The 26,089-nt window shown below is 36.9% G+C and overlaps 1 protein-coding gene across 42 annotated transcripts in view; it reads right to left on the bottom strand.

Moving 5' to 3' along the window:
- Positions 1-26,089, bottom strand: part of VPS8 (VPS8 subunit of CORVET complex) — a 388,385-nt gene that overhangs the window by 202,789 nt on the left and 159,507 nt on the right. For 20 of the 42 annotated variants that reach the window (XR_013413737.1, XM_077991941.1, XM_077991930.1 and 17 more), the window contains 7 exons: positions 20,491-20,621; positions 18,362-18,455; positions 15,056-15,088; positions 14,053-14,107; positions 4,796-4,920; positions 3,969-4,055; positions 1,129-1,196 (listed from right to left, as the gene is read on the bottom strand). Coding sequence is in view for 19 of the 42 variants with exons in the window: in XM_077991930.1 (XP_077848056.1) it covers positions 1,129-1,196; positions 3,969-4,055; positions 4,796-4,920; positions 14,053-14,107; positions 15,056-15,088; positions 18,362-18,455; positions 20,491-20,621 (593 nt within the window). In the remaining 23 variants the exon portion in view is untranslated. Of the gene's footprint in view, positions 1-1,128; positions 1,197-3,968; positions 4,056-4,795; positions 4,921-10,704; positions 10,711-14,052; positions 14,108-15,055; positions 15,089-18,331; positions 18,456-20,490; positions 20,622-26,089 lie in introns of those variants that run through there. The other 22 variants (XR_013413738.1, XM_077991934.1, XM_077991935.1 and 19 more) reach the window with 5 other exon arrangements.

The raw sequence follows: 26,089 nt of genomic DNA, 5'->3' as shown, positions 1-26,089 counted from the left end.
ATTCGTTTATTTTTCTGCCAAAAACAGTCTACTGGCTTGCTACTGTACATAAAAAATAAAATCCAAACTCTTTCCCATGTCTTAAAAGGATATGATCTGGCTCCTCCCTTCACTCCTCTCCCACTATTGTGTTCCTGACAAAGTCACACTCAACCCATGCCTGCTTTCTTCAATCGCTCTAGCAGGCCAAGTTTGTGGCCACCTCAAAGCCTTTGTGCCTAAATGTTCTCTGCCTGGAATATTTCCCTCAGATCTGTGCATATGTTGACTGGCTCACCATTCAGGTATTTTTCCAGATGTTGCCCCTTCTGAGAAAGGCATTCCAGAATCATCCTCAAGTGCAATCTAGCGTTATCCCCTGTCTTGTTTTCTCGCAGTACTTAGACCCATTTGAAGTGATTTCATTTATGTGCTGGTTTGCTGTTTCCTTACCCTTACTGCAGCTAGAATGTAAGTTCTCTTAGAGCAGAAACTTTGCTTGGTTCACAGTTACAACTCTGGGGTCTAGATAAATACCTATACATAGGAGATGCTCAATAAACATTAACTGAATAAGAAGTATGTTTTTTTCAGAAATTACTTTGTGCTTAGCATTGTTAGAAGCTATGAGAAACACAAGAAACAAAGATAGTTGTTAACCTTGGAGAACTTATGAAAACATAATACACAATGAATATTATGTTCTACTTTTCAAAAAACTCTGCTTCCTAAACGCTCTTTGATATGTCTATACAGTCTTTGCTCTTAAAGAGCAAACATGGCAATTCTAAGATAATTAAAAACCTGTTTACACCTGCCCATTATGATTATAATCAACTGGGCCTTCAGCCTAAACCAAAATTAGTGAGCTACTCCAGAAGAGTGGTCCCAAGCTTGACAGCACATTAAGAATCTCCCGGGGAATAGGAGTCTAGAATTCCAACTCAGACCTACTGAGATAAAACTCGGGAGGACCAGGCCCAGAACTCTGTTTGTTCTATTAATATAAGCCTTCCCAGCTAATTGTAATACACAATCATAGTCTACTCTCAATTACAGGGGCTTTCTAGACCTCTTCATGTTCAATTTCAAATCATTTAAACAGAGCTAGTCTTTTCATTTGTCAACAGATGTCCACCAGTCTCTTACTTAAATGTCAATTCAAAAACAGAGCCTCCGCTGTCATTGCAAATTGCAAGAGTTGGGTCATCTGTAAACTAAACAGAGAAGGAATTTATTTTCTTGTAGATTTTTAAACAGTCAAGTATTAAGAAGGAAAAAATTATACAATTTTGAAAAACTACAATATACACATTTAACAGCTTTTGAAATAACCTAAACTAGATTTAGTGCTCATTACTCTAAACATACAAACTTACCTTTATTTAGAGTAATAACGGTCCAAAATCTTTAAAAAAAAAACAGAGGCTTTCAAAAAGCAAAACCACCTTTCATCAGGATAAAAGAAAAATACAAACTATGATTGATAAAAATTCTAAAGTTCTGTACTTGGATTCTTACAATAACTTTTTGTAACTTGCTATTATTAAATAAATGAAATCCTCTGGTTACATTTGCACCTGCCCAGTTTTCAAGAATAGCGACTCTAAAAAATATTTGGTATCTCTAAGAAATAAACTTATCTGAATATGTCTTCTGAATAACTGAAAAGTAAGTCCACTGTATCTAAAACATTTTAACTTTTCATACACAACTCTTCCCAAAATGTGCTACCTCCTTGATCTTCTTCCACAGCAAATACATCAGTTATCACTACCTAACTTAGAAAACTCAGAATAATAAATAATGTTCACAATGACAGACAGTCCTAAGGTGACCTGAAGTATGGTCAATGTTGCAGGACACAAAATGGGATAAAGTGAACTTGTGCCATTTACAGTGACTATCCTCCCTAAACTCAAAGGTTGGTGAACCATCCTAAATGGCATGCCTCAGGTCCTCAGTCAGGGATGGCTGAGGTACTAGAGGCCACTGTAAAATTCTTCTTCCTTTACCCAAACACATGTATAGTTAAAAACCCCAAAACGGCCGGGCGCGGTGGCTCAAGCCTGTAATCCCAGCACTTTGGGAGGCCGAGACGGGTGGATCACGAGGTCAGGAGATCGAGACCATCCTGGCTAACACGGTGAAACCCCGTCTCTACTAAAAAAATACAAAAAAATAGCCGGGCGAGGTGGTGGGCGCCTGTAGTCCCAGGTACTCGGGAGGCTGAGGCAGGAGAATGGCGTGAACCTGGGAGGCGGAGCTTGCAGTGAGCTGAGATCCGGCCACTGCACTCCAGCCTGGGCGACAGAGCGAGACTCCGTCTCAAAAAAAAAAAAAAAACCCAAAACTTTGCTCTTACGGCCTAGATGAGCAGTTGCCAGAGTGAGAAGCATATACCCTAAGTATGTACATGAAATGGTCCACCGGAGTGCAGGAAAAATAACAGAATTTGTATTTGTTTAATCTTCTATTTCTTGTGTATATGCTTTATAACGTACATAAAAATTAGTACAGTAGTCCATTCATATAAATACACACATACACATAAATACCCATGAAGAATGAAATTTCAAATTGTTATTGATGAGATACAGGCTTAAATTTGAAGAACAACGTGTAGGAGTATTAAAATGCAAGTGGTTGATGTCAATAGAAGACTTCAGAAATATTCAACCCTATGTATCTTACTCCAGTGTTATTACTACATGTACCACCTTCATCACCATTGTCAGGCAACACGATGGCTCCTACTACATATTATTTATCTCAACTGCATTCTTCTCTTTTCTCTCTGCCTTTATCTCTTCTGTTTCTTATTCTTTCTCCCAATATTTTTCTCTGCAAAAGGATTGCTCTTGTATAAACACCACCATCTAGTTTTTCCTTCAATCAAGTACTTATTGAGAGCTTCTATGGGTAAAACACAAAAATAAATGACAAACAGATTGTGATTTCAAAGACGCTCATCTACTAAGAGAGATAAGACCTATATACAAACAACTATAACATATTAAAAGTCGGCACAAGCCATATGAAAAGAGGTCAAGATATATTGCCATAATGCTCTGGAAATTCTCTCCACTTTTACTTTTTTACTTGTCTTGGTTGTTTTCATTGTTACTAAATGCTTCAACGCTGCTCTGTCACAGAAGACTTTTTGTAACTAACCTAGATACAGACATACAAACTCCAGATGCTTCCAGACTTTAAAAAGGATACTTACGGATGACAGAGCTCTGCAGAGCTAAGCAACAAAATATGTACATGATTAAAATCTAGAAGATCTGATTTTAGACTTTTCTAGTTATAATCCTTTACCTTTTATGCTTCTGAACATGAGCTTGACAGCATGGAATAATCAACATTCACATTGTATTTATAAATGAAATCTGTTACCTAAGTCAGTTTATTTTTTCAGGCCTGTAAGGAGAAAGCCAAGACTAGGATCTTAATGCTTTCCCTTTAGAGGCCTGAAAGAAAATAAACCAATAGATTCATTTCTAAACATAATCCAAACCTCGGTTCTTTCACAATCTGTGCCTTAAACCTCAGGCAACTCCCAAAAAAGGGTGACAGAGCACACCACCTCAGCAATAAAATTTGGATGAACTAAACAAAGGTAAAAAGACTTTTTAAGAGTTCCATATGAGTTTTAGCAGGGAGCTGCCCGTCTTTACTGCCAAACTCTAGTCTAGCAACACATCAATTTGCCCTTTTTGCCGCTATATCTATTAGACTTCAGTACAACTTGAAGCTGAATATTTCCATACTAGCCCATCTCCAGTTTTAACCTGGAAAAACATCACGTTGGGCTAGTCAAATAAAAGACAGCTCAATGTTACGGATTCTATTTATGAGGTAATGTTCAGCTTCATGTTAAATACATTTTTTGGACTCTGATTATCAATATAGAGAAATTTACTTTAAAATAAATACAAAGGCATAATAAAAAAATTATTAGAAAAAGAAAATAAAGCTATTACCTTGATATGCAATATTGCTGTTCCTGGAGGATGAGCATCTGTTATTGATCTTAGAAGTTTTCCACTGGCCAAATCCCACATGGTGATCTATAAGACAACTAAGTGCTTTAAAAACAAATTTATTACTCTTTTTTGGACTTAAGTATTCTGTCTTCTGGTTGGGATAATCTATTCCTTGACTATAAACATTGCAGGCAAAGAACTATAAAGTTAAAACATACCTAAAGGTTGCAGATCCATTAAAGCACTGAGCCTTTATTCGATCTTCATTTACCCCTCATCCTGTCCATCCTACTTTTCCCTTTAGATTTTAAATGTTCTCATACTGAGAGACAAAAGATATTTCTCTAATAAGTCAATCTGTTTAGCACTGGTAAAAAGTATAGGAAGGCCTTACTGCCAAACTAGCTAGGGATGTATAAATCGGAAGATGAAAAAAACCATAACCTATTGCCAGTTTCAGAAGTAGAAAAAAATGCAAAAATCATCATCCAGGAATGCAGAATCTTTCTAAAAAGCAGCCTCCATTATTTACATGACTGTAAGGAAGTACATTTTATATAACACCCCTGGTTGGTTTACAAAAATTATTTACCCAAATAGACACATGAACTAGGATATAAAAAAATTACAGACTCTGGATCAGTTGATAACAATAAAGTAAAATTTTGAACAAGACAAAAATCAGATTCAGCAATCTCTGGTTAGCTCTACAAACATATTACTTCATAACACATATTTTGTGGTCTTTGATCTAAGATATTAGTTTTTTTTAATTGATCTTATTTTAACATTGTCTTATGAATTAAAGGAAGTTCATATCTTACCTGTCCTTTAGCAAAGCCACAAAGAAGTCTTGAGCAATCATTGTTGATACTGAGGGCAGAGATAGCGCCATACTGACCTCCAACACTAGTGCTACCCAGACAGAGTCGCAAAGCTTGATTCTGATCTAAAGAAAGCAGTTTTTAAAGTCAAGTGAAAGAAATGCAAGAGTGTGAATACATCTAGTACAGGCATGCTTTCAAAGACTTGGGAAGTGACAAGAATCAAAAGCAGCAGACAATGAAGTCACATTCATTTTTAAATCTATTTACTGGGCAACTAGCAGATGCTGGGCATTGAATTATACAGAAAAAAAAAAGGCCGGCGTGGTGGCTCATGCCTGTAATCCCAGCACTTTGGAAGGCCAAGGTGAGTGGATCACCTGAGGTCAGGAGTTCGAGACCAGCCTGGCCAACATGGTAAAACCCCATCTCTACTAAAAATACAAAAATTAGCTGGGCATGGTGGCTCACGCCTGTAGTCCCAGCTACTTGAGAGGCTGAGGCACAAGAATCACTTAAACTCGGGAGGCAGAGGTCGCAGTCAGCTGAGATCATACCACTGCACTCCAGCCTGCGTAACAGAGTGAGACTCGGTCTCAAAAAAAAAAAAAAAAAAAAAAAAAAAAAAGAATACAGAAAAAAAAAGATCTACAAGAAAGCATAATATAAAATGCTAACGATAAGCCAAAAAATCCATATGAAATCTGTATCTCCTTAAACAAACCGTCATCTGTCTCATCCTAGAATTGTATTTCTTGCTATTTTTAAGATGCAAAGTTATGGGGAATACCATCGTCTTTTAAAATAACTACAAAACTTCAAAACTCAAGAAATTTAATTTAGAATTTGGCTGAAATTTACATTTATATTATCCATAAAGAAAATTTACTAAGCAAATTAACAGTGCAAATTATAGAGTAAACATTTAAACGACTTCAGAAAATTATTTCAAACATCAAAATTTGATATGCTAAAAGTGGCTGGGCATGGTGGCTCACACCTGTAATCCCAGCACTTTGGGAGGCTGAGGAAGGAAGGGTCACTTGAGGTCAGGAGTTCGAGACCAGCCTGGCCAACACAGTGAAACCCCATCTCCACTAATATAAAAAATATAGCTGGGTGTGGTGGTGGGCGCCTGTAATTCCAGCTACTCGGGAGGCTGAGGCAGGAGAATCACTTGAACCCAGGAGGCAAAGGTTGCAGTGAACCGAGATCATGCCACTGCATTCCAGCCTGGGCGACAGAGCAAGACTCTGTCTCAAAAAACAACAACAAAAAGCTAAAAGCAAGTAATTCAAATATCTATTAGATTAAGTTTGATAAGGGCGAGGATCTTGCCTTAATCACCTCTGATTTCTCCAGGAGGCACTCAAATATTTATTAAATTCTGCTATCTAATAATTAATAGAAATTTCTCTAGGGTTTCTCCTAGGCAATGTTTATTGCGTCTAGAGTTCATTATTATACATACTTGAAAACAATGAAATTAAAAATTTAAATGTCAGAAGGCATGCCTACAAAATATAACTATTTAGAAAAAAGCAAAAAACACCATATTTCCACAACCTAGAGTTTTCTCAACTTCCCCAGCACTGTTTGTGCCTCTCTTAATTATCTACATGCAAATTTGGGGGTATGTCTTACTTCCCCTATTACACTATGACGTCTCTGAGGGCTAAGATCATGGCTGAATTAACACTCCCAAAGTACCTTGATTAATGCCTTGTGCTTAGAAGGCATCTGACAATCATCTGAAAAGCTTTCACATTTGCCAATTCTCCTTCTATAAGAGTAAATCTAGTTATCAGACACAGTCATTCATTCTCAGGTCTAAGGAATAATATGAGGTCAGTCCTTTTGTCCATTCAAAGTGAATACTGTAAGAGTATTTTTCTGTGCTCACAAACAGACTTAAATAGAAATCCCCCCTTCCCAAAAAAGAGTTCTGAAACAATGAGTGTAACTACATAGCACACAGAACATACTTGATTTTTTTCACTCATTTTGGATTTTAGCTTTCCAAGGTGAACATTGAAAATGAATAAAACTCATAAATATACAGGGTCTGATGTATTTTAAAAGTTACTGTCTTTATTCACATCTAGAGTTTTACAACTACAGATATTTTTCAATACATCCTGACTGTTCTCCCCCTTACAATTTTTTCACCCTTCCTTGATTTAATCCAAATTATAAAACTTCCCTTTATTCTATAATTTTCCTGACTCTAAATATAACATCACATTTTATTTTGCTCTTCCAAAACTACCTACTTAAAGTAATGTTTTGCATGATCCTTATTTCATCAGAGCCACCCTGTATAGTTAGTGGATTTTCCACATATCTTAATTTGCAAACTGTCATGATATGATGGTTGGGCAATAGTATCCCATATATACCTCTACTCTGGGTCACATGTATAGCTAACAGATGGACTGAAAGTAAGAGGACAAGGATAGAGTTGGTATGAAATTTCATACCCTGGAGTTTGGACCGCTTGCCTTCCAGGCACAGAGTGATGTCTAAGCAGCATACTACCAAGATCCTCTGTAGTCCCTGCTTTGAGATCCAAACTTCACAGAGTTCTGATTCACCAATACGTAAAGACTCTCACTACTACTTTCTAATTTAACAATGTTCATACTTTATATCAGACTATTTCAGGCACAGGAAGTATGAACAGGAGAACTGAGGATATGATAACAAAGAGAGTAAGGGTACCATGAAGAGGAAATAGAAAAGAATGGCAATGGACGAAATGAGGGAAGGAAAAGGACATAACTTCTAGATTAAAAACCAAACATGACCATGCCTTCCTGACTACTGTTCCCACATACCATCAACTAGCTAAGACAGGGAAGTAAATTATCAATCTTAGCCATTCCTGAAATATGGATTAAATTCACAGCCCACAAATCTGTTAATGGAAACATTCTCAACTTTTTTCTTGATTTTTTACAATGTATTTGTTGTTTTTATAATGTCCCTTTAGAAGGTATCGTGACTATGAAACCAGACACCTGGATTTTAATTCCACCCCTACCCCACGGATAGTTACGAGCCTTACAACTACAGCATGTCTTGGTAATTTTAGGAACGTTACTTAAATTCACTTAGCCTCCCTATCTTCATCTGTAAAATGTAGAAAATGCCCATTATCTCACTGTGTTGCTAAGAGGAATAAATGAGTAAAGTAAGATAACGCACCAAGGAACCAATTCAGTGTCCCTTGAGTAGTATTAAGTGCTCATCACAAACTAATCTATAGATTACATTCATATATACATTTAAAAAAAACAGCAGGGATGGTGAGAGACATGATGGACAGTGTAACAAATGTAATCTACTTTGACTCCATAAAGATATTTATCAAACTCTTATTACTATCTTCATACATTCGTTTTTGTTTTTTTTTTTTTTTTGAGACGGAGTTTCGCTCTTGTTGCCCAGGCTGGAGTGCAATGGCACGATCTCAGCTCATAGCAACCTCCACCTCCCGGGTTCAAGCTATTCTCCTGCCTCAGCCTCCCAAGTAGCTGGGATTACAGGCATGCGTCAACACACCCAGCTAATTTTGTACTTTTAGTAGAGACGGGGTTTCTCCATGTTAGTCAGGTTGGTCTCGAACTCCCAATCTTACGTGATCCGCCCACCTCAGCCTCCCAAAGTGCTGGGATTACAGGCTTGAGCCACCATGGCTGGCCACTCCTCTTCATACATTCTATTCTTATAGTACCATTTTAACAAACTTGCTGTTATATAATCTAGACTAAATTCAGAAAAGGTAGACTTTCCATGGAAAGAAGAAAGCAGTCTCATTGAAGAGGTTTCTCCTGCTAGAGTAACTAAACATTCTGTAGTCCAGAAAATTCTGGACAATTCTGGGAAATGATATTTGAGCAAAATAAACATAAAACCTCTTCAAAACACTTAAATTCCATGGATACATGTAAAGAACAAAATGACCTGGACAGAAGGTGAAAATGAGAGCTACTCCAGATTACTCTTGGATTTCATGAATTTAGAAGGAAAAATTCTATTCTCCTCCTCCTCTCTGAAGTCTCCTTTGTTTACAGTTGGAAAAAGTTATTAAATTAACAGTATATCTAATTTCATTTCAAAGTCACATAAAGGTATATTTGATTAGTACTGTCAAATTTGTGTTTTAAAAAAATTGCAGTGGGTCTTAATAATGGTTACCCTGGCAAGAAATATGAAATGAGACTATCACCTTTCTTATAAACTTCACTGAGTCGACAAAGAGTTTTGCCTATGAAAAATTAGAAAATCATCAAATGGCACAAATGCAAGGAATTATTGTTTATGACAGTAATATAGCTTACCAATTAATTTAGATAACTTGAAGGCCAAATATCACAAACAGCACATCTATTTAGCATTGCCCTGAATTATATCTGTATCTTTTATTAGTATGTCTATCAAAGTACACTTTGCTTAGAGTAGATCTCCTCAGCATATTCTGGACTTAAGAATAACATGCTGAATAGCAAAGAAAAGTCACAAATAATGTACAAAGTCTGTAATACCCCTAAAATCTAAATTTGAACATACTTCAAGAATTTCTGTTAACTCTTTCCATATACCAAAATTAGCCCAATCTTCTATTTCTTTACCCTCAATTAGTTTTAATTAGTTCTAAAGACTATCAAAGAAGGAAATACCTACATCCTAGCAGGAATCCAATTTAATTTTGTGTGTGGAACTCTACCTTTATTGGCCAATATTCACTATTCTTTAATGCTACTCTTTTCTTATCCTTTTTTTTTTTTTTTTTGACAGAGTCTCACTCCGTCACCCAGGCTGGCACCATCTCGGTTCACTGCAGCCTCCGCCTCCTGTGTTCAAGCAATTCTCTTGCCTCAGTCTCCCAAGTAGCTGGGATTACAGGCACGTGTCACCACACCTGGCTAATTTTTGTATTTTTAGCAGAGACGGGTTTCACTATGTTGGCCAGGCTGGTCTTGAACTCCTGACTTCAAATGATCCGCCCACCCTGGCCTCCCAAAGTGCTGGGATTACAAGCGTGAGCCACCACATCTGGCCTTTTCTTATCCTTTATTCACACTAAAATATTCCCTAGGATCAAGGGAGAAAAGATCTAATCAGGAAACATTTTTCATCAATGATCATAAAACAACAGAAGCACTTTTACCTGACCTCCATCAAACCAACTCGCAGAATTCAAGTTCTCCTTCCCTCTGTAAGGCTTACTGACTGAAGCCAGGGCATACTGAATCCCCATGGCTAGTTGGATATCTTCCAGAATGCTGATGCTTACTATGAGTCAGCTGTGTTCATTCCCAAGCCTGTTCATGCCACTGTAATGTTACTGTACTTTAAAACTTAAACAGTAAATAAACTAATGAAACAGAGTGAAAAAGAAAGAGCTGTTGTTTCCATGAACATTAAATGGATGGTTTAGAAAAACTTGGTAAAGATGAGTTTCTTTACAAAACTGTCACAAAATAAGGTGTTCATAATATAACAGGATTTTGCATGCAATGATTGATTCACAGGTGCTTAAGCTTTTACCTCATTTTTAAAACTTAAAATGGCAAATTTTGCATGACCCATTAATGATAAAGTTTATGCCAAAAAAGATACTTCAGGACTCCAAGTGGCAAATACAAACTCAAAGAAAAAGTTTGGGACTACAACAAAAGATCAAGGATAAATGAAAATTTATGTATTTTCAGTTAAAACATTGAAAGTATATATATACTTATAGTTTTTCACAATTTCCTGCTTAACTAATTTTTCAATTAGCTGGTTTTATTCCAATAAGTATTTCATAAGAGGACACTGACTATAATTGGTAGCATTCTTCTAACATTAAAAAGGCCAAAAGAAAAGAAATCATTCATGCAAACTAAAATTACTTACTATACCTTTTCCTTTTGAATCCATGAAGAAAAGATCAAGAGAGAGAAAGAAAAGCAAGAAATCAGTTCAAAAGTTCGAAGAAAAGGCAGGTAAAAAATTTCAAGAATATACGTGACAAGCTTTAGTTATCTGTGGGAATGATACTAAATGTGATTAAGTGATGTCTCTAGCATTTATGATTATGCTCAGCTATGGTTATGGGAAAAAAAAATCCATAATACTCTCATTATAGCAAAGTAAGTAAATCCATGTTTAAGTGAGATAAATACAAAAACAATTTCAAAAAGATAATCTACTAAAGTACACTAACAACCAAAAAAAAAGAGGAAAACTAAGGCCCCCTGGGATGGGGAAACATCTTTATTAAGATTTGAACTTTTGAGACTCTGTATAAGGTAAGTACCAACATATTTTTTTAAAAGCTATATGCCTATAATTACTTAAGAAGAGGCAATAAACATCAGTCTTCAAGAAACTTATAATAGTTTCTATCTTAATGAACTGGGCCTCTGTTTCAAAGAGAAACATATAGTACTTAAACAAGTATAGCTCTTCCTGTTACACTTTCTCCTATGATCAACACAGATGTTTAACAGAGATGAGATCTAACCCAGGCCTCTAGACACTTTATAGTATTATTACTCTGCCATTTGTTCCCAGGCTTTCAAGCATATTTTAATCTATTTGTTAAAACACATTGTCCAAACATCTGATTCCTATAAACAGTAATGAGTAAAATTTATTAGCCACACTATTAATACCCAAAGCACAACCAGAATATTATGATTCTTTCTCACAATGTTCACTTTGACATACTTTCTTTTCCATGAGACTGTAATGAAAGATTATTATTTTCTCATATCTACAGGAAAGCTGCTGGGTCTTAAAAAAAAAAAAAAAAATCAGGAACCAGGCCCAAGGAAATTAAAGACAGTATCAAAAGACAATGTTGTCTTTTCCTCTGTTAGTTTTTGTTTGTAAAGTATTCATTTTAATTTGTTTGCAGTAAGCTATACTTGAGTTTGATTATAAGCAGTCACATATTCTTATAACATTGACAAGAAAAGGATGTTAAAGCAGATAGAGGTGAGAAATGAGTACTGGTAAGTGGGAACAAAAAATTAACATGCAATTTGCTGACAAATATATGCATTATAATCTATTCTCCTTCACCTTAGTTCTTTTATTCTTTTCTTCTTATCTTAGAATTGGCCTCCTTTTCTCTCAGGATAGCAGAATTGCTTAGAATAGTGGAAATACACTTATATAGGATTCAGCATTCCTCAATGAACTTGGCTGAACTTGGCTCTGTGCATGTCACTTAACCTCTCTGGTCCTCAACAGCCTCAGAAGTAAAATAAGGGGACTGAACTAAACGACCTAAGATTCTTTCCCAAAATTCTATTTATCTAACATTAATTATGCCCCACAGGAAGACCACCATTCTGAACACCTGATAGGAGAGAAGGCTGATAGAACTTTTCTAGAGGGCCATTAGATAATACATATCAAAATTCTTAATGTTCATCTCCTAATCCAAGCAATTCCACTTTTAGGAATATCTGTCCTAAAAAAGTAATCATGGACACAGAAATGTAGTAACAAAGATGTTCATCACAGTAGTATACGTTTACAAACAACTTAAATGTCTTATAGTAGGAAATGATTAAGTAAATTAGGAAGAATCCATTTAATAGAATACTATGTAGCCATTAAAAATGTTACAGACAAAATATATAACTTCATGGAAAGATATTCATTATCATGAAAAGCAGTTTACAAATTAACATGATCCCATTTGAGGATGTATAGATACATATATACAAGTACAGAAAAAAAAGACTAAAAGGTTACATACAAAAAATGTTAGGGATTATTCCTGGATGGCAGGATTTGGTATATCTTCAACTTTTTGCTCATCTATATTTTCTATATTTTCTACTATGAATATATATCAACTATCTAGGTTTTAAGTCTTTTTCAACCAATTCCAAATTCCTTCAGGGATTTATAATTTTGTTTCTACTCTTCTGGTCCCCAAATAATAAAACTCTATTATTTAACTCAATTGCCTTTGAAAAGACTAGGTTTTACAATTACATTTTAAAAAGCTTTTGTCATAATACAAAATTCATAATAGTAAGTCAAATCATTCAAAACCAACAGAAAATAACTAGTTATCCACTTATACAGTAAATAAGGATGCAAGGCCCCACAGAAGTCAAATTGTGGTTCTGCTATTAAGAATTCTCAGGTAATCCATATAAAATAGTCTGTAGATTCCTTACTAAATACAGTGTCATCAAGTCTTTCATTTAAGGGAGATGAAACAACTTAATATCCAGAAGAGAACACTAAAAATGACCCCTCAAAAAAACTAACAGTTTTTTATTTTTTATTTATTTATTTATTTTGAGACGGAGTCTCACTCTGTTGCCCAGGCTGGAGCACAGTGGCACAATCTCGGCTCACTGCAACCTCAGCCTCCTGGGTTCATGCGATTCTCCTGCCTCAGCCTCCTGAGTAGCTGGGATTACAGGCATCCGCCACCACACCCAGTTAATTTTTTTCAGTAGACACAGGGTTTCACCATGTTGGCCAGGCTGGTCTCGAACTCCTGACCTCAGATGATCCACCTGCCTCAGCCTCCCAAAGTGCTAGAATTACAGGCATTAGCCACCATGCCCGGCCACAAAAATCTAATAGTTTTTTAATTTAAAAAGAACAAAATATTCTATTCATACATTGAATTCAAAAACAAAGAAGGTTTAATGAAACTACAGTCATTTAGTCTCAGGTAGAAAAAAATGAGAAAATACAACTATCTTCTACTATACAAATAAAACTAGTTCTCTTTCAACCAAGAAAGCAATGTGATTACAGGCCAAAAAAATTTCGGTTTAGAGCAATTTACATTGGAAATTTTAAAAAAAGCTTATTGTCAGTGAGAGCTCCTGAAAATTACTGAGAAAGCCTGTTTTCCGGAAGATCTTTTAGAATACCCATTACGGGAACGTGATTCAGAATCAAAAATTCCCACCACCAACAACCGGAGGCAGACAAGATGATAACCCAAGGTTCCCCTCAACTTTATTCTTTGTGTCTAGGTTTGCAGAGAGATCAATAGATATGACAGTTTATAAATTCATGAAGAAGAAAACAAACTTGCAATAAGCAGCAAAACAAAGCTGTGAGTCAAATAATTTTTAGCTATAAAAATATTGACTGCTACTTTTCAAGTTTTTCTGGTTTTGTTCAAGAAAATCAAGTACACTATATAAACTGTGATTAAAGGACATTATAAAACCCAAAAGGACAATATTTAAAAGCAGGAAAGCACTTAAAAAATTTACCAAATATTAAAGCCAATCCATGAGATGTACCCACTGCTATCAGACTGGACACTGCCTGAAAACAAAAGGGAAGATTACATTTTAAGATACTACATTAAGAATCTTGAAATAATCAGAGTTGAATTTGTTGGCCTTCCTTCCTCTAGGCACCAGATGACATACAAACTATTGTAAATAAGAAGAATTTCATCCAGGAGGCAAAACGGGAAATGAAACTCAGGACATTTTATTTCTGAGAATCCCTCTAAATTTACTCTAGGAGTAACACTATCAAAATATCATATGTTCAACATTATAGGCAATAACATGCCACTTAGCTTCCTCTAAAGCAACTTTCAAATAAAAAATCAGGGGTCCAGGCAAAGTAAGAGGCACTTATGTTACCCAACCAAGAGCTTCCTACAAGGCCTGGGGAAGAGATGAGAACACAATTCTCTAGTTTATCCGCAGGAGCCTAAAGGCATCCAAAGTGTTGAAAACTCACCCACTTCCTTACCAAAGACTGACTAAAAGGAAAGCTAAAAAGGCACTGGAGGAAGACAAGAAGAGAGAGAACCAGTATGTTTTCAATATCCCCTAGTTCTCTACAATACTGCAGCAGAGTTCTATTTGGCAAGCCTGGCAACGGAATCCAGAGCTGTTAAATGTGCTATTTACCACAAAGTGATCCTATCAAATGATGCTTTCCACTCCTTATGGAAGGGGAGCCAAATCACAGAAGAAGTAAATTTACTTGGGCAGGGTGGTACCACGAACAAATAAACCTGGAGAAGGCTAGTATTACTCCATTATCTGCTTCTCAAACAAAACTCTAAAAAGTAAAAAATTAGGAAAAAAGAAAGCGCCCAACATGGACAAATGTTAAGCCTGATTACTGGTAGTAAAATGACTTATGAATTTATTACCATAATAACTTATGTAATATTTTGAACCATGTAATAATAAATCTAAGAAAACCCAATCAAATAAAAAGCTTACCTTTAAAAAGTTCAAGTATACTTACAATTGCTGTAGGCAAGCCAGCATCTACTTTGTCCTAAATGAAAGTTTTAAGAAAGGATTTGAAAAATATTCTCATTTTTAAAACAGAAAATGGTATAAGGCTCTTGCTTTACATACACTTTGGTCCAAATCAATTTAGATTAGAGGTGGAACCTTTATTTTTGCCCCCATCTAAGAGAAATCACAAAAGCTATATATACCAACAAAATACAAAGGGCATGAAAGAGGATTGCTTTATTTTACTAAGTATATAAGTGCCTTTACGAAGTAAGATGCCTCAGGGAGGGTACTGATTATAACGGAAATGCAAAGGAAAAAGAGGAAAGATGTTCCATTTTCTGTACTTGAATAAACTATAAGTACTATGGGGTCAAAACAGTAGCAGTACATAAAGATTTGAGAAAAGTAAACATGCTAAAGATGTTTCTACTACTAAGTAGGACTTTCCTATCTAGCAATTACCCAATAACCTCTAAACAAACCCCAACAGGGTATATTAAGTCAGTTCTCAAGCATAAGAAATTAAAACATAAAGAAGTGCTAGTCCCACCTCCCTACCGGTAACTACATGGCATTCAAAAAGTCACCTAACTTTTCTGAATATTAGTCTCCTCATCTGTTCAAAGAAATAGCAAATACCGCCCTATTTACCTCAGTGAGCTGTCCTGAGGATCAAATTAAATGTGAAGAATCAGACAAATATGGAAGAGTATCAATTCTATGCTTACATAGCTTTAAATAACCCTAAGAGTTTGTAGTGATACAATACTGTAGTAGCAAAGAGCTTGCATATAGCAGCATCTATCCAACTTTGAGTGTATATATATCTGTGTGTCAAACATGCCTAACATAATGCTCGACAATTAAGAAGCATGTAATACATAGTTGATAAATGATTAATTTGCATCTAGACAGGGAAAAAGAGAAATGGGACAGCAGATAAAGGTCATAAACTCTAGTAAGACCTCACTTAATGTTGTCAGTAAGTTCTTGAAAACTGTGACTTTAAGCAAAACAACTTAAACCAATTGTTTTTTCTTCATTAACATTATAACAAAACGACATTGAACAAAATGATGTTATTCGAAGGCCTATTCTACATTCAAAATAGAGCCTGAATAATGAAATCAGAAGTCGCCTGACTTCAAAAGCTAAAAAAACACAGATATTTGGAAGCATTGTAGAGATTACAGAATTTTAGTACTGGTGTTGCAATATCTAACGGTAGTGGGTCTCAAAAGCTAAAATGCATAAGAATCACCTGGGATGCCTGTATGCCTGGGATTCTGTAGGTCTGGGGTGAGCCCCAGGAATCTGCAATTTAATCAGTACCCTAGGAGATCGTTATACAGCGGACGCATTTTGAAAAAAACACTACAATAAGCTATCTCTAGTATTTTAAAGTTGATCGTAAAAATAATAAAGATCCTTAAAAAAAAAAAAAGTTACTTTGAATTAAAGTATGGTCACATGTCATATGACTTTGAAAAGGATCCCAAATTAAAAAACGAGCTTCACAACTGCAAAAATTTCATCTCTCCTAAGCGTTTTCCATGCATGAACCCCAAAACTGTGATCAAGGCCCAAAGCAGCCCTAATAACATCACTAACCACATGGCTGAAGGCGCTATTGAGCAATTATTCAGGGAGAAATATCCAAAAATATAACTAGCTTTACATGTTAATAAACCAACCATCACAGGAAAGCATGCAATTTAAATTGAGCTGGTAATCCAAAAATAGGAAGGCACCGTATGATGACTGTCACAGGAAAGGCAGTTTTCATTTTAACATACCAAAGGAGCTCAGCCATAGCAATGAAATAAAAACAGAATGCAAACACTCTGGGATTTATTAGAATTTCCCCTCCTCTTCAAGGGGAAAGAGAAACCCTTTTAAATAACAGATTTATCTAATCATTGTTCAGAGTCTGAGTTTTAGCTCAGTCTCCAATATTCAAAATATTTTTAAAACTGCACAGGTGGGTCAAATGACTGTTCTGGTTCATCTTGATTTTGAAAGGAATGAATTTCATCACCTACATAAGGATTAAATTCAGAAAACGTCATGGAAATGTAATCCTCAACAGGTGGTTCCCATTCTAGCAAATATGAGTTACTCTCCACCTAAAAGAGGAAAAACAATTGCCCAGGTTTCCTCCATTGCTTGTTGAGCATCTCTCTATTTAAATTTACTTCATGATATATGAGCTAGGTCAGGATACACCAATTGTTATAGTAAATACTTTTTTTTTTTTTTTGGTATTTGCACTAAGGGCTTTTTCTGATAAACCTGAAAATTGAAATGCAATTGTGGTATCTCGTAATTCTGTATCAATCTCTCACCCTCGTGAAAAATCCAAACTTTTATTTCTTGTCCAACTTGGATATGCAAAATGCCGATTAAATGCCCCAAAAAGAACATAAAAACACATCAAACTTCCTGGAGTATAAATCTGTCATTATCATTATATATAGAATCTATACATTGTATTCAGAAAACCAAAACTGAAAGACTACATAAAACTACCAGCTGTGAGGTCAAATGAAAAGTCTGATAGTGTCAAACGAAAAGTCTGCCATCTATGGACCATTAAATACTGTTTACGTTAACCCAGTGCTCTACATAATTTTCAAAAAAGGCCACAAATATTCTGTTCCAGCCATTTCACACATTCGTCGCATTCACCAGTGCCACCTCCAGTTCACAACAGAGGCACTACACTTGAAGCCAGAAACCCCAGTTTTGAATAAATGCCTTGCTACCTCCTAATCTAAGACAAGTTACTATCACCTTTCTGGGCCTAGCTTCTCATTTGTAAAATAGAAAACAGCTTTACCTACTTTCCAAGTTGTAAGAATAAAAGAAATAAGGGGCATGAAAATACTTTTGTGAATTATAAAAAAATCATTCAAGTTGTAAAAGATTCTGATCAATCATTTCTCCATATGAAAAGAGTAAAAAAAAAAAAAAAAAAAAAAAAAACCAAACACAGAATCTCAACAAATACACAAGATGGCAACTAAACTGAAAAGGAATTTAAAGAAAAGGCAGATAGTATTTATTTTCGGCTTGCTGCCATATTTCATTTAGGCACAGCCTAGACTCTGAGCAGAACTTTATTTTCATGGCTGCACTAATTTCTATGTCAAGACGTGTAGCCATGTCACACAAAAACCATGAAAGCCAGATTCTATTTTTCTTAAGCCTCAGGCCAAGAGAAGTGCTGTATTTTGTTTTATGCTCATTCCTACTTTATTATGCCATTGCAGGTTACAAAGTTGAGGGAAAAAAACAAAATACTTACAGCTGCAGACACTATCTGGGCAGAAATTCCCTTCAAAAGTGAATGGCGCATAACTGATCCATGGAGTGAAAAAGAATCAGGTAATTTCTTCTTCCTAAAAATAAAGAAAAACATTTAAAAACAGCCAAAACAAGTGAAAAGGCGAGGTCCCAATGCTTTGAAAGAAAACACACACGCACAAAAAGCAGAAGACAACATTGTATGTTATTTGTTAGATCTGTTTTTAAAAGATGTATGAAGTATCTAACAATCCCACCTTAAAATGTATTAAACCCGCCTTGAACCTCAAAGAAGCACAAGCAGGAAAATGAATCAAATCACCATTCCTTTCTCACGATTCAAACTGCTCCATGCCCACCTTAGGAAATGCGACAGTAGGTTCTCACGTTCTCCAGAAGGCTGACTACAGCGCACTCCTCCGGCCTGCAAGTCTACATTACCCTACTGCCTTCTTACCCTTGCTCACCTTTCCTGCGCTGCTGCTCCTCCTATGACCAAACTCTCATTCTTCAACCACTTCCTCAAATCCCCCTTCTACTCATCCTCATATAAAAAGTAACTTTTAAACTTTTACCCAACATTACTGAGCACCTACTCTGTATGACTAGAAGTATGCTCTGGGAATACAAAAATAAGAAAGTCACAGTTACTACTGTCAAGGATCTCACAGCTTAGAGAGGCTGAGAAGTAACTCTAAAGAATGAATGTTACACTAGAAATATGAATTAAGTGCCATATAAATGCAAATGAAGAACAGTTTAATTCTGTTTATTTGGGGGACATTAGGGATAGCTATAGAAAAGAGAAGATGACTAATTTGACCTTAATGGATGACTAGGAGTTTGTCAGGCAAAAAGCATGGGCAGAAATATGAAGATGTAAAGGTGTGCAGTGTGTCTGGGGTATTCACACACAAAAGGTATGGACTAGGAGGGCTGAAGTACGAGTGCTTAGAGATTAGGTCAAAACAGTAAGCATGGCCCAGACGGAGGCCATGCAGAGGAGTTCTGACTTAATCTTGTAGGTGACAAGGTGACACCATATCTTTTTATTTATTTATTTATTTATTTATTTATTTATTTATTTAGAGATGGAGTCTCCCTCTGTCACCCAAGATGGAGTGCAGTGGCGCGATCTTGGCTCACTGCAAGCTCTGCCTCCCAGATTCATGCCATTCTCCTATCTCAGCCTCCCGTCGAGTAGCTGGGACTACAAGCACCTGCCCCAACGCCCAGCTAATTTTTTGAATTTTTAGTAGAGACAGGGTTTCACCGTACTAGCCAGGATGGTCTTGATCTCCTGACCTCGTGATCCGCCTGCCTCAGCCTCCCAAAGTGCTGGGATTACAGGCGTGAGAGACCACGCCTGGCCAATGACACCGTATCTTTTAAGCAGGTAGTAACCAGATCATCAAAAACATTTAAGTTATCTATTTGAAGGACACATTGCTGAACAGGTTAACATAACGTCCTGTTCAGCAACGTCCCCTATCCCATAAGAGATAACCTAAAGAAAAGAGCACTGACACAGGCAAAATTGAAGAAGAAAAACAGATCACTTTATCAATATTAAAGTTACACATGAATTCAATAATGTATTTATGATTTCTCCACTTCTCTTTCCTTTTCATATTCTCTCCAAGAACTTGGAAGGTGAAAAGCAGCCCAAATTTAAGTTATTTAGGTTTAGAAGTCTTTTTCCTGAAATTTTAATCATCTTTGTGATTCTCTGAACCCACTCCAAGAGAATGAAGGAAGGCCGATCTTAGAGAATGCAGATGACAGGGAGGTGCGGGAGGGTGCGCAGAACAGAAGGGTAGTGAACCGAGCTGCATGTTTCCACCACAGACACTGTGCCAGGTTTAATCTGTACTTCCTCCAAGGGCTCTCCTGCTTCCGGGAGTCCCTGGCTATCATTATGGCTTCCTACCGAAGTGGTCATAGCACCTACCCTTTTACCTTCTTCCTTAATGGTGCCAAAATCTTCAAGATATTATATCCCTTCTACTTCCTATGCAAGGCTTCAACAGACCATATTGTACTTTAAAAAGTACAATAGAGTACAATATTTACATTTGAAACAATTAAATACTTCAACTGTAAGCAAGTATGACTCACATGAATACCTACCTCTTTAAGTTGGTCCTGTCACCACTGTCTGAGCTTGCCACAGATGAAGTATCATAGGAGTGAGAATCAATAGTATCAATGTTTAACAATGTAGGATCCTCAAGAACAAAAGACTCATCTTCATCATCAGTCTAAATTGGAAGAAGATAAATCAATACATTCAAAATCCAAATACTCTATGAAATAAGACAGGTATTAATGGGTTTCTCCAGAGCACACAAGTGCTTATTTCTGCCTTTCACCTCCATTCCATGCATTCTTATTGACCAGAAAGGCACCATACAGAATTATTAGTATTAAATTCTAGATAGCTATTTCTTTCTACAAAGAAGTCACCCCAAAAACTTCTTTCTTGTAGCAGGAAGAAGCAGAAGCCGTTATGCAGATTACTGTTAGCTATAGAATATTTCTTAAAAATCAAGCTTTTACAGATGAGTTAGCAGTTAACTAACAGCCAATGGCTCATTTGAAGAAAACAAACACCATCTGACTATAAATAGTCTACTATAAAAAAATATGACAAGCAGACAGCAGAAAGGCATTCGGGTTGGAAACAGCACAGAAAGACTCAGTGATTTCACAATGCAGATTTTGTCCATGGGAAAAGTAGTAGTCCAGAATGTCTGGAGGATATAAGCAGAAGCTGGAGATGACCCTAGAAAGATAAGCTGGTACCCAAACCATAAAAAGCCTTATATTCCATTACACTAGATGGCAGCAGGGCCCATGTCTATCTTGTTCATCATTGTACCTCTAGTGCCTAGTATAATGCCTGACACATAACCAGTACTCATTTAATGAGTATTCAGTATACTATATATAGCAGGCAGTGGGAAGGCAACTGACATTTTTAAGAAGTGGAAAGACATGATGGGAACCATGTTTTAGAAAGATAAGTGGGGCAGTATGAAGAATGGATGAGGGGGAACAAGAAGACTTTAAGGACCAGTAAGAGGGCCATTGCACTATCAAGGAGAAACAGGAGATCCCAACCTAAGAAGCTGCAGAAGAGGTCACCAGAGGGAATGATGAAACACATTACTGAGAAAAAATCAAACGTCTCTGGTTACCATTGAAATGGGGGATTGAGTAGGGGTACGGATGGGAGGAGAGGTAAGGGAGAAGTCAAAGAAGAGTACAAGGTTTCCAGCTTCTACAACTAGGCAAAGGGTGATTCTACTCACTGAAACTAGAAAGCAGACAAATGGCAGATAAAGCAGGATGAGGTACTTGGCTTTGCACAAGTTGATTCTGGGTGACAAATACCAGAGAATGATGTCTCACCGTCTCTTTCAGCTGCACTACCTTCTGCCTTACCATTTCCAATCAATGTGCTTGAGAGATTAATGTCTACTCACTACCTCGACTCCACTCATTACAAGCTCCTACCAACCTTGCTGATGTTACTAGCCAAATCTACTGGTCTGCTTTCTGTTAGTGTGTTCTTGTCCTCCAGGCATCATTTAACCCTGTTGACCATTCCCTGTCACCCAGGCCAGTATGCAGCAGCACAATCACAGCTCACTGGAGCCTCAAATTCCTGGACTCCAGCAATCCTCCACTCCAGCCTCCAAGTAGCTGGGACTACAGGTGCATGCCACCACGCCTGGCTCATTCCCTACATCTTGAAACTTTCTTTTCCTTTGGTTTTCCGTACATCTCTCCTTCCTGGTTCTCCACTAATTTATGTGTCCTCCTATTAGTCACATGCTAGCTTCTTCTCAGCCCAACCTTTAAATATGATTGTCCCTCAGGATTATACTCTAAGCTCTCTTCTTCTCTTCCTACTTCATGTACTTCCTATTTGAGTAAGCTCACCCACATCTATAGCTTTAAGAACCATGTTATCTAATGACTCCAAAATCTGTGTCTTTAGTATCAACATTTCTCAAGGTTTAGGTCCAAATTTATAACTGCTTTCCAGATATCTCTACACATAGGTCTTCTAAGAACAGGGTTAGGACTGGCAATAAGACAATATGTTGCTTGAGTGCTGTAAAGATTGGAACAATTGCTGTAGGAAAAGGGAAGGAAATAATTCAGAAATAAGTATGGCAGCATCAAGATCTTAAACAAGAGAGTCAATCAAAATGTTATTTGATTTTCTTAAAAAGTCTGGGGACATAATTAAAGAAAAGGGATCACATGAATTAAGCCAGGCTTACAAGATAAGTGAAAGAAAAAGTGAAGAGAAAAAAAGAAGTGAAGATGTCAAGACTGAATTTAAAACTACTGCTGCACAGCAAAAGTATCAATTATCCCCAAACTGATGTGAAAAAAACTGCACAATCCTTTCAAATTTCAGCTGATTTGTGTATGCGTATGTGTATATGTGTGTGTGTGTGTACTGATAAACTAATTCTAAAACTTACATGAAAATGCAAAAAAAAAAAAAGGCAATCTTGAATAACATTAAAGCTGAAAGTTTTTAAACTACCAGATACCAAGACCTATTACAAAGTTTCAATCACTAGAATGTGAGATTGAGGCAAGTATGGACACACCAATGGACTCAGATCCACACATATTTATATATCCACCTGATTTATAACAAAAGTGACACCAGACGAGAATACTCTTTTTAGTACATGGTGCTGGCTCATAGCTCACACTAACACACCCAAAAAAAATTCCAGATGAATTACAGATCTACATATGACAGGAACAATGAAAATGTTAGAACAAAATAGGATAACATCATCATAACCTTGGAATTGGAAAAATTTTCTTAAATAGGACACACACATGCACACAAATGGAAATTTTTAATAAGCTGAACTATATTAAGAACTTGTGCTCCTCAAAAGAAACTATTAATAGAGTGAAAAGGTAATGTACATAAAGAAAGAAGATGCAATATGTATATCAAATAAAGGGCTTGTATTAGCATACATAAAGAACTCCTATAAATCACTTAAAAAATAAAACAACAGAAGTGGGCTAATTATAAGAAAAAGCAATTCGCAGAAGAGATATCTAAACATATGTCAAAGTACCCAATTTCATTAGTCTTTAGGGAAATTCAAATTAAAACCATGATGTGATAGCACCACACATCTGTTAAGAATGAAAGTGAAGCCGGGCACGGTGGCTCACGTCTGTAATCCCAGCACTTTGGGAGGCCGAGGTGGGCGGATCACAAGGTCAGGAGATCGAGACCATCCTGGCTAACATGGTGAAACCCCGTCTCTACTAAAAATACAAAAAATTAGCCGGGCGTGGTGGTGCGTGGCCTGTAGTCCCAACTACTCGGAGGCTGAGGCAGGAGAATGGCGTGAACCCGGGAGGCGGAGCTTGCAGTGAGCCGATTTCGCGCCACTGCACTCCAGCCTGGGTGACAAAGCGAGAGTCCGTCTCAAAAAAAAAAAAAAAAAAAAAAAAAGAATGAAAGTGAAAAAGACAGAAAAATTCAAAAGTTTACAAGGATACAGTAATCAGAAATCTCATACACTGTTCCTGGAAGTGTATATCAAACCACCACTTTGAAAACCTGTGCCAATATATACTAAAGCTGAATATAACTATACCTGATGACCCACTAATTCCACCCCTAGGTATCTGCCCAACAGAAATGTTTATAAAGCTGGGAACAGTGGTTCATGCCTGTAATCCCAGCACTTCGGGGGGCCAAGGCAGGCAGATCACCTGAGGTCAGGAGTTAAAGACCAGCCTGGCCAACATAGCAAAACCCCGTATCTAATAAAAATACAAAAAACTTTGCCACGTGTGGTGGCACATGCTGGTAGTCCCAGCTACTCGGGAGCCTGAGGCATGAGAATCACTTGAACCCAGGAGGAGGAGGTTGCAGTGAGCCCTGATCATACCACTGCACTCCAGCCTGGGTGACAGAGTGAGACTGTTTCAAAAAAAACAAAATGAAAACAGACAAAACCCAGAAATATGTGTAAGTATGTATATGCCAAAACACACGAATAGGAAAATTTACAGCAGCACTCTTCATAGTAGCCAGAAATTAGAAACTACACAAATACATATCAATAGTAGAATGAATAAAGGTATATTCACAAAGAATTTTACACAGCAATGTGAACAAATCTAAAAACATAATACTAAGGGAAAGACGTCAGAAACAGAAGACTACACACTATATAATTCCATTTATATAAAGTTCAAAGCAGGCAAAGTAATCAACGCTAGTAGAAGTTACAGTAGTAATTAGTCTGGGTTTGGGAACTAAAAGGACACAAGATGAGCTTCTGGGGTACTAGTAATGTTCTGTTACTTTATCTGGATTCTGGTTACACAGGTTGTTCAGTCTGTTAACATTCACCACACTGTACACTTATGATTTGTGCACCTTCCTCTATGTATGATATACTTCAATGAAAAGTTCAAAAGAAATTTCTGGCTGCACAATCCAATAGCAGGATTGAAGTAAACCCAGGACTATTATCAGAGACTGGGAGATTAGAAAGGGTCAAAAGACTTGATCTTAATGAGGCCAAAACACAGGTTCAACGGAAGGGAATGGGGGAAAAACGTGATAGTTAGAGAATGGAATTTCAAAATTTAAAATCTCAGAAGAAGCATAGTTTCGAAGGATGGCAATATCTAGTAACATTATCTCATGCCCTAAATTCTGAGATCTAGGATGTCTCAGTAATCTCTACATTTCTACTTTAAAAAGTATTGGCCAGGTATGGTGGCTCATGCCTGTAATCCCAGAACTTTGGGAGGCTGAGGCAGGCAGATCACTTGAAGTCAGGAGTTTGAGACCAGCCTGGCCAACATGATGGTGAAACCCTGTCTCTACTAAAAACACAAAAATTAGCTGGGCGTGGTGGCGGGCGCCTGTAATCCCAGCTACTTGGGAGGCGGAGGCACGGGAATCGCTTGAGCCTGGGAGGTGGAGGTTGCGGTGAGCCAAGATCGTGCAACTGCACTCCAGCCTGGGTGACAGAGCAAGACTCCATGTCAAAAAAACAAAAACAAAAAAACAAAAAAAAACTTGGATGTCCATTTCTTCCCAGTCTCCCTTAAGGTTGACATTAATGAACATTATAGAATATATGCATCCACATATCCTGAGAAAAGGGCTTATCTACATTTTCTACTCCAGCCCTTTTCATTTTCTCTTCAGTCATTTTCTTTAGTACTCCCCACAGCCCCCTTGTAGTCTTCATAATGGTCTACAATTTGAACTATGTTTTCTTCCACTTACGACTTGCCTGGTTCCCTGGAGGTGTAAAGTCTGGCCACTTCCCAGCCTCATTTCCCTCTCAAGCACAGAGATAGTCATATTGCACTTTATAACCCCAACATCTAACACCATGACCCAAATACACTAGGCACTCAAACTACTATTGAGGATGATAACAGTGTTATCTTCTTAGTAAACCACTAATGACTATATTTACTGTTACTCATAGATAAGAAAGTTATTGTGCAAGAACAGTTTTCCTTCATTATGAACTACAGCTCATTCATATGAGCGTTATTTTCTTTGCTGATATTATATAATGATGTACAAACGAGGCCTTATACACAGTCCTCTAAGATTATTTTTATTTTACACTTAATAAGATAATTGAAATGAGGATGCAATTAAGGCCATTTTAACAAAACTGACTAAAATTAA

Source organism: Macaca mulatta, chromosome 2 (assembly GCF_049350105.2).
Source record: "Macaca mulatta isolate MMU2019108-1 chromosome 2, T2T-MMU8v2.0, whole genome shotgun sequence".
Taxonomy (NCBI): domain Eukaryota; kingdom Metazoa; phylum Chordata; class Mammalia; order Primates; family Cercopithecidae; genus Macaca; species Macaca mulatta.
This window is presented reverse-complemented; position numbering and strand designations above follow the sequence as displayed.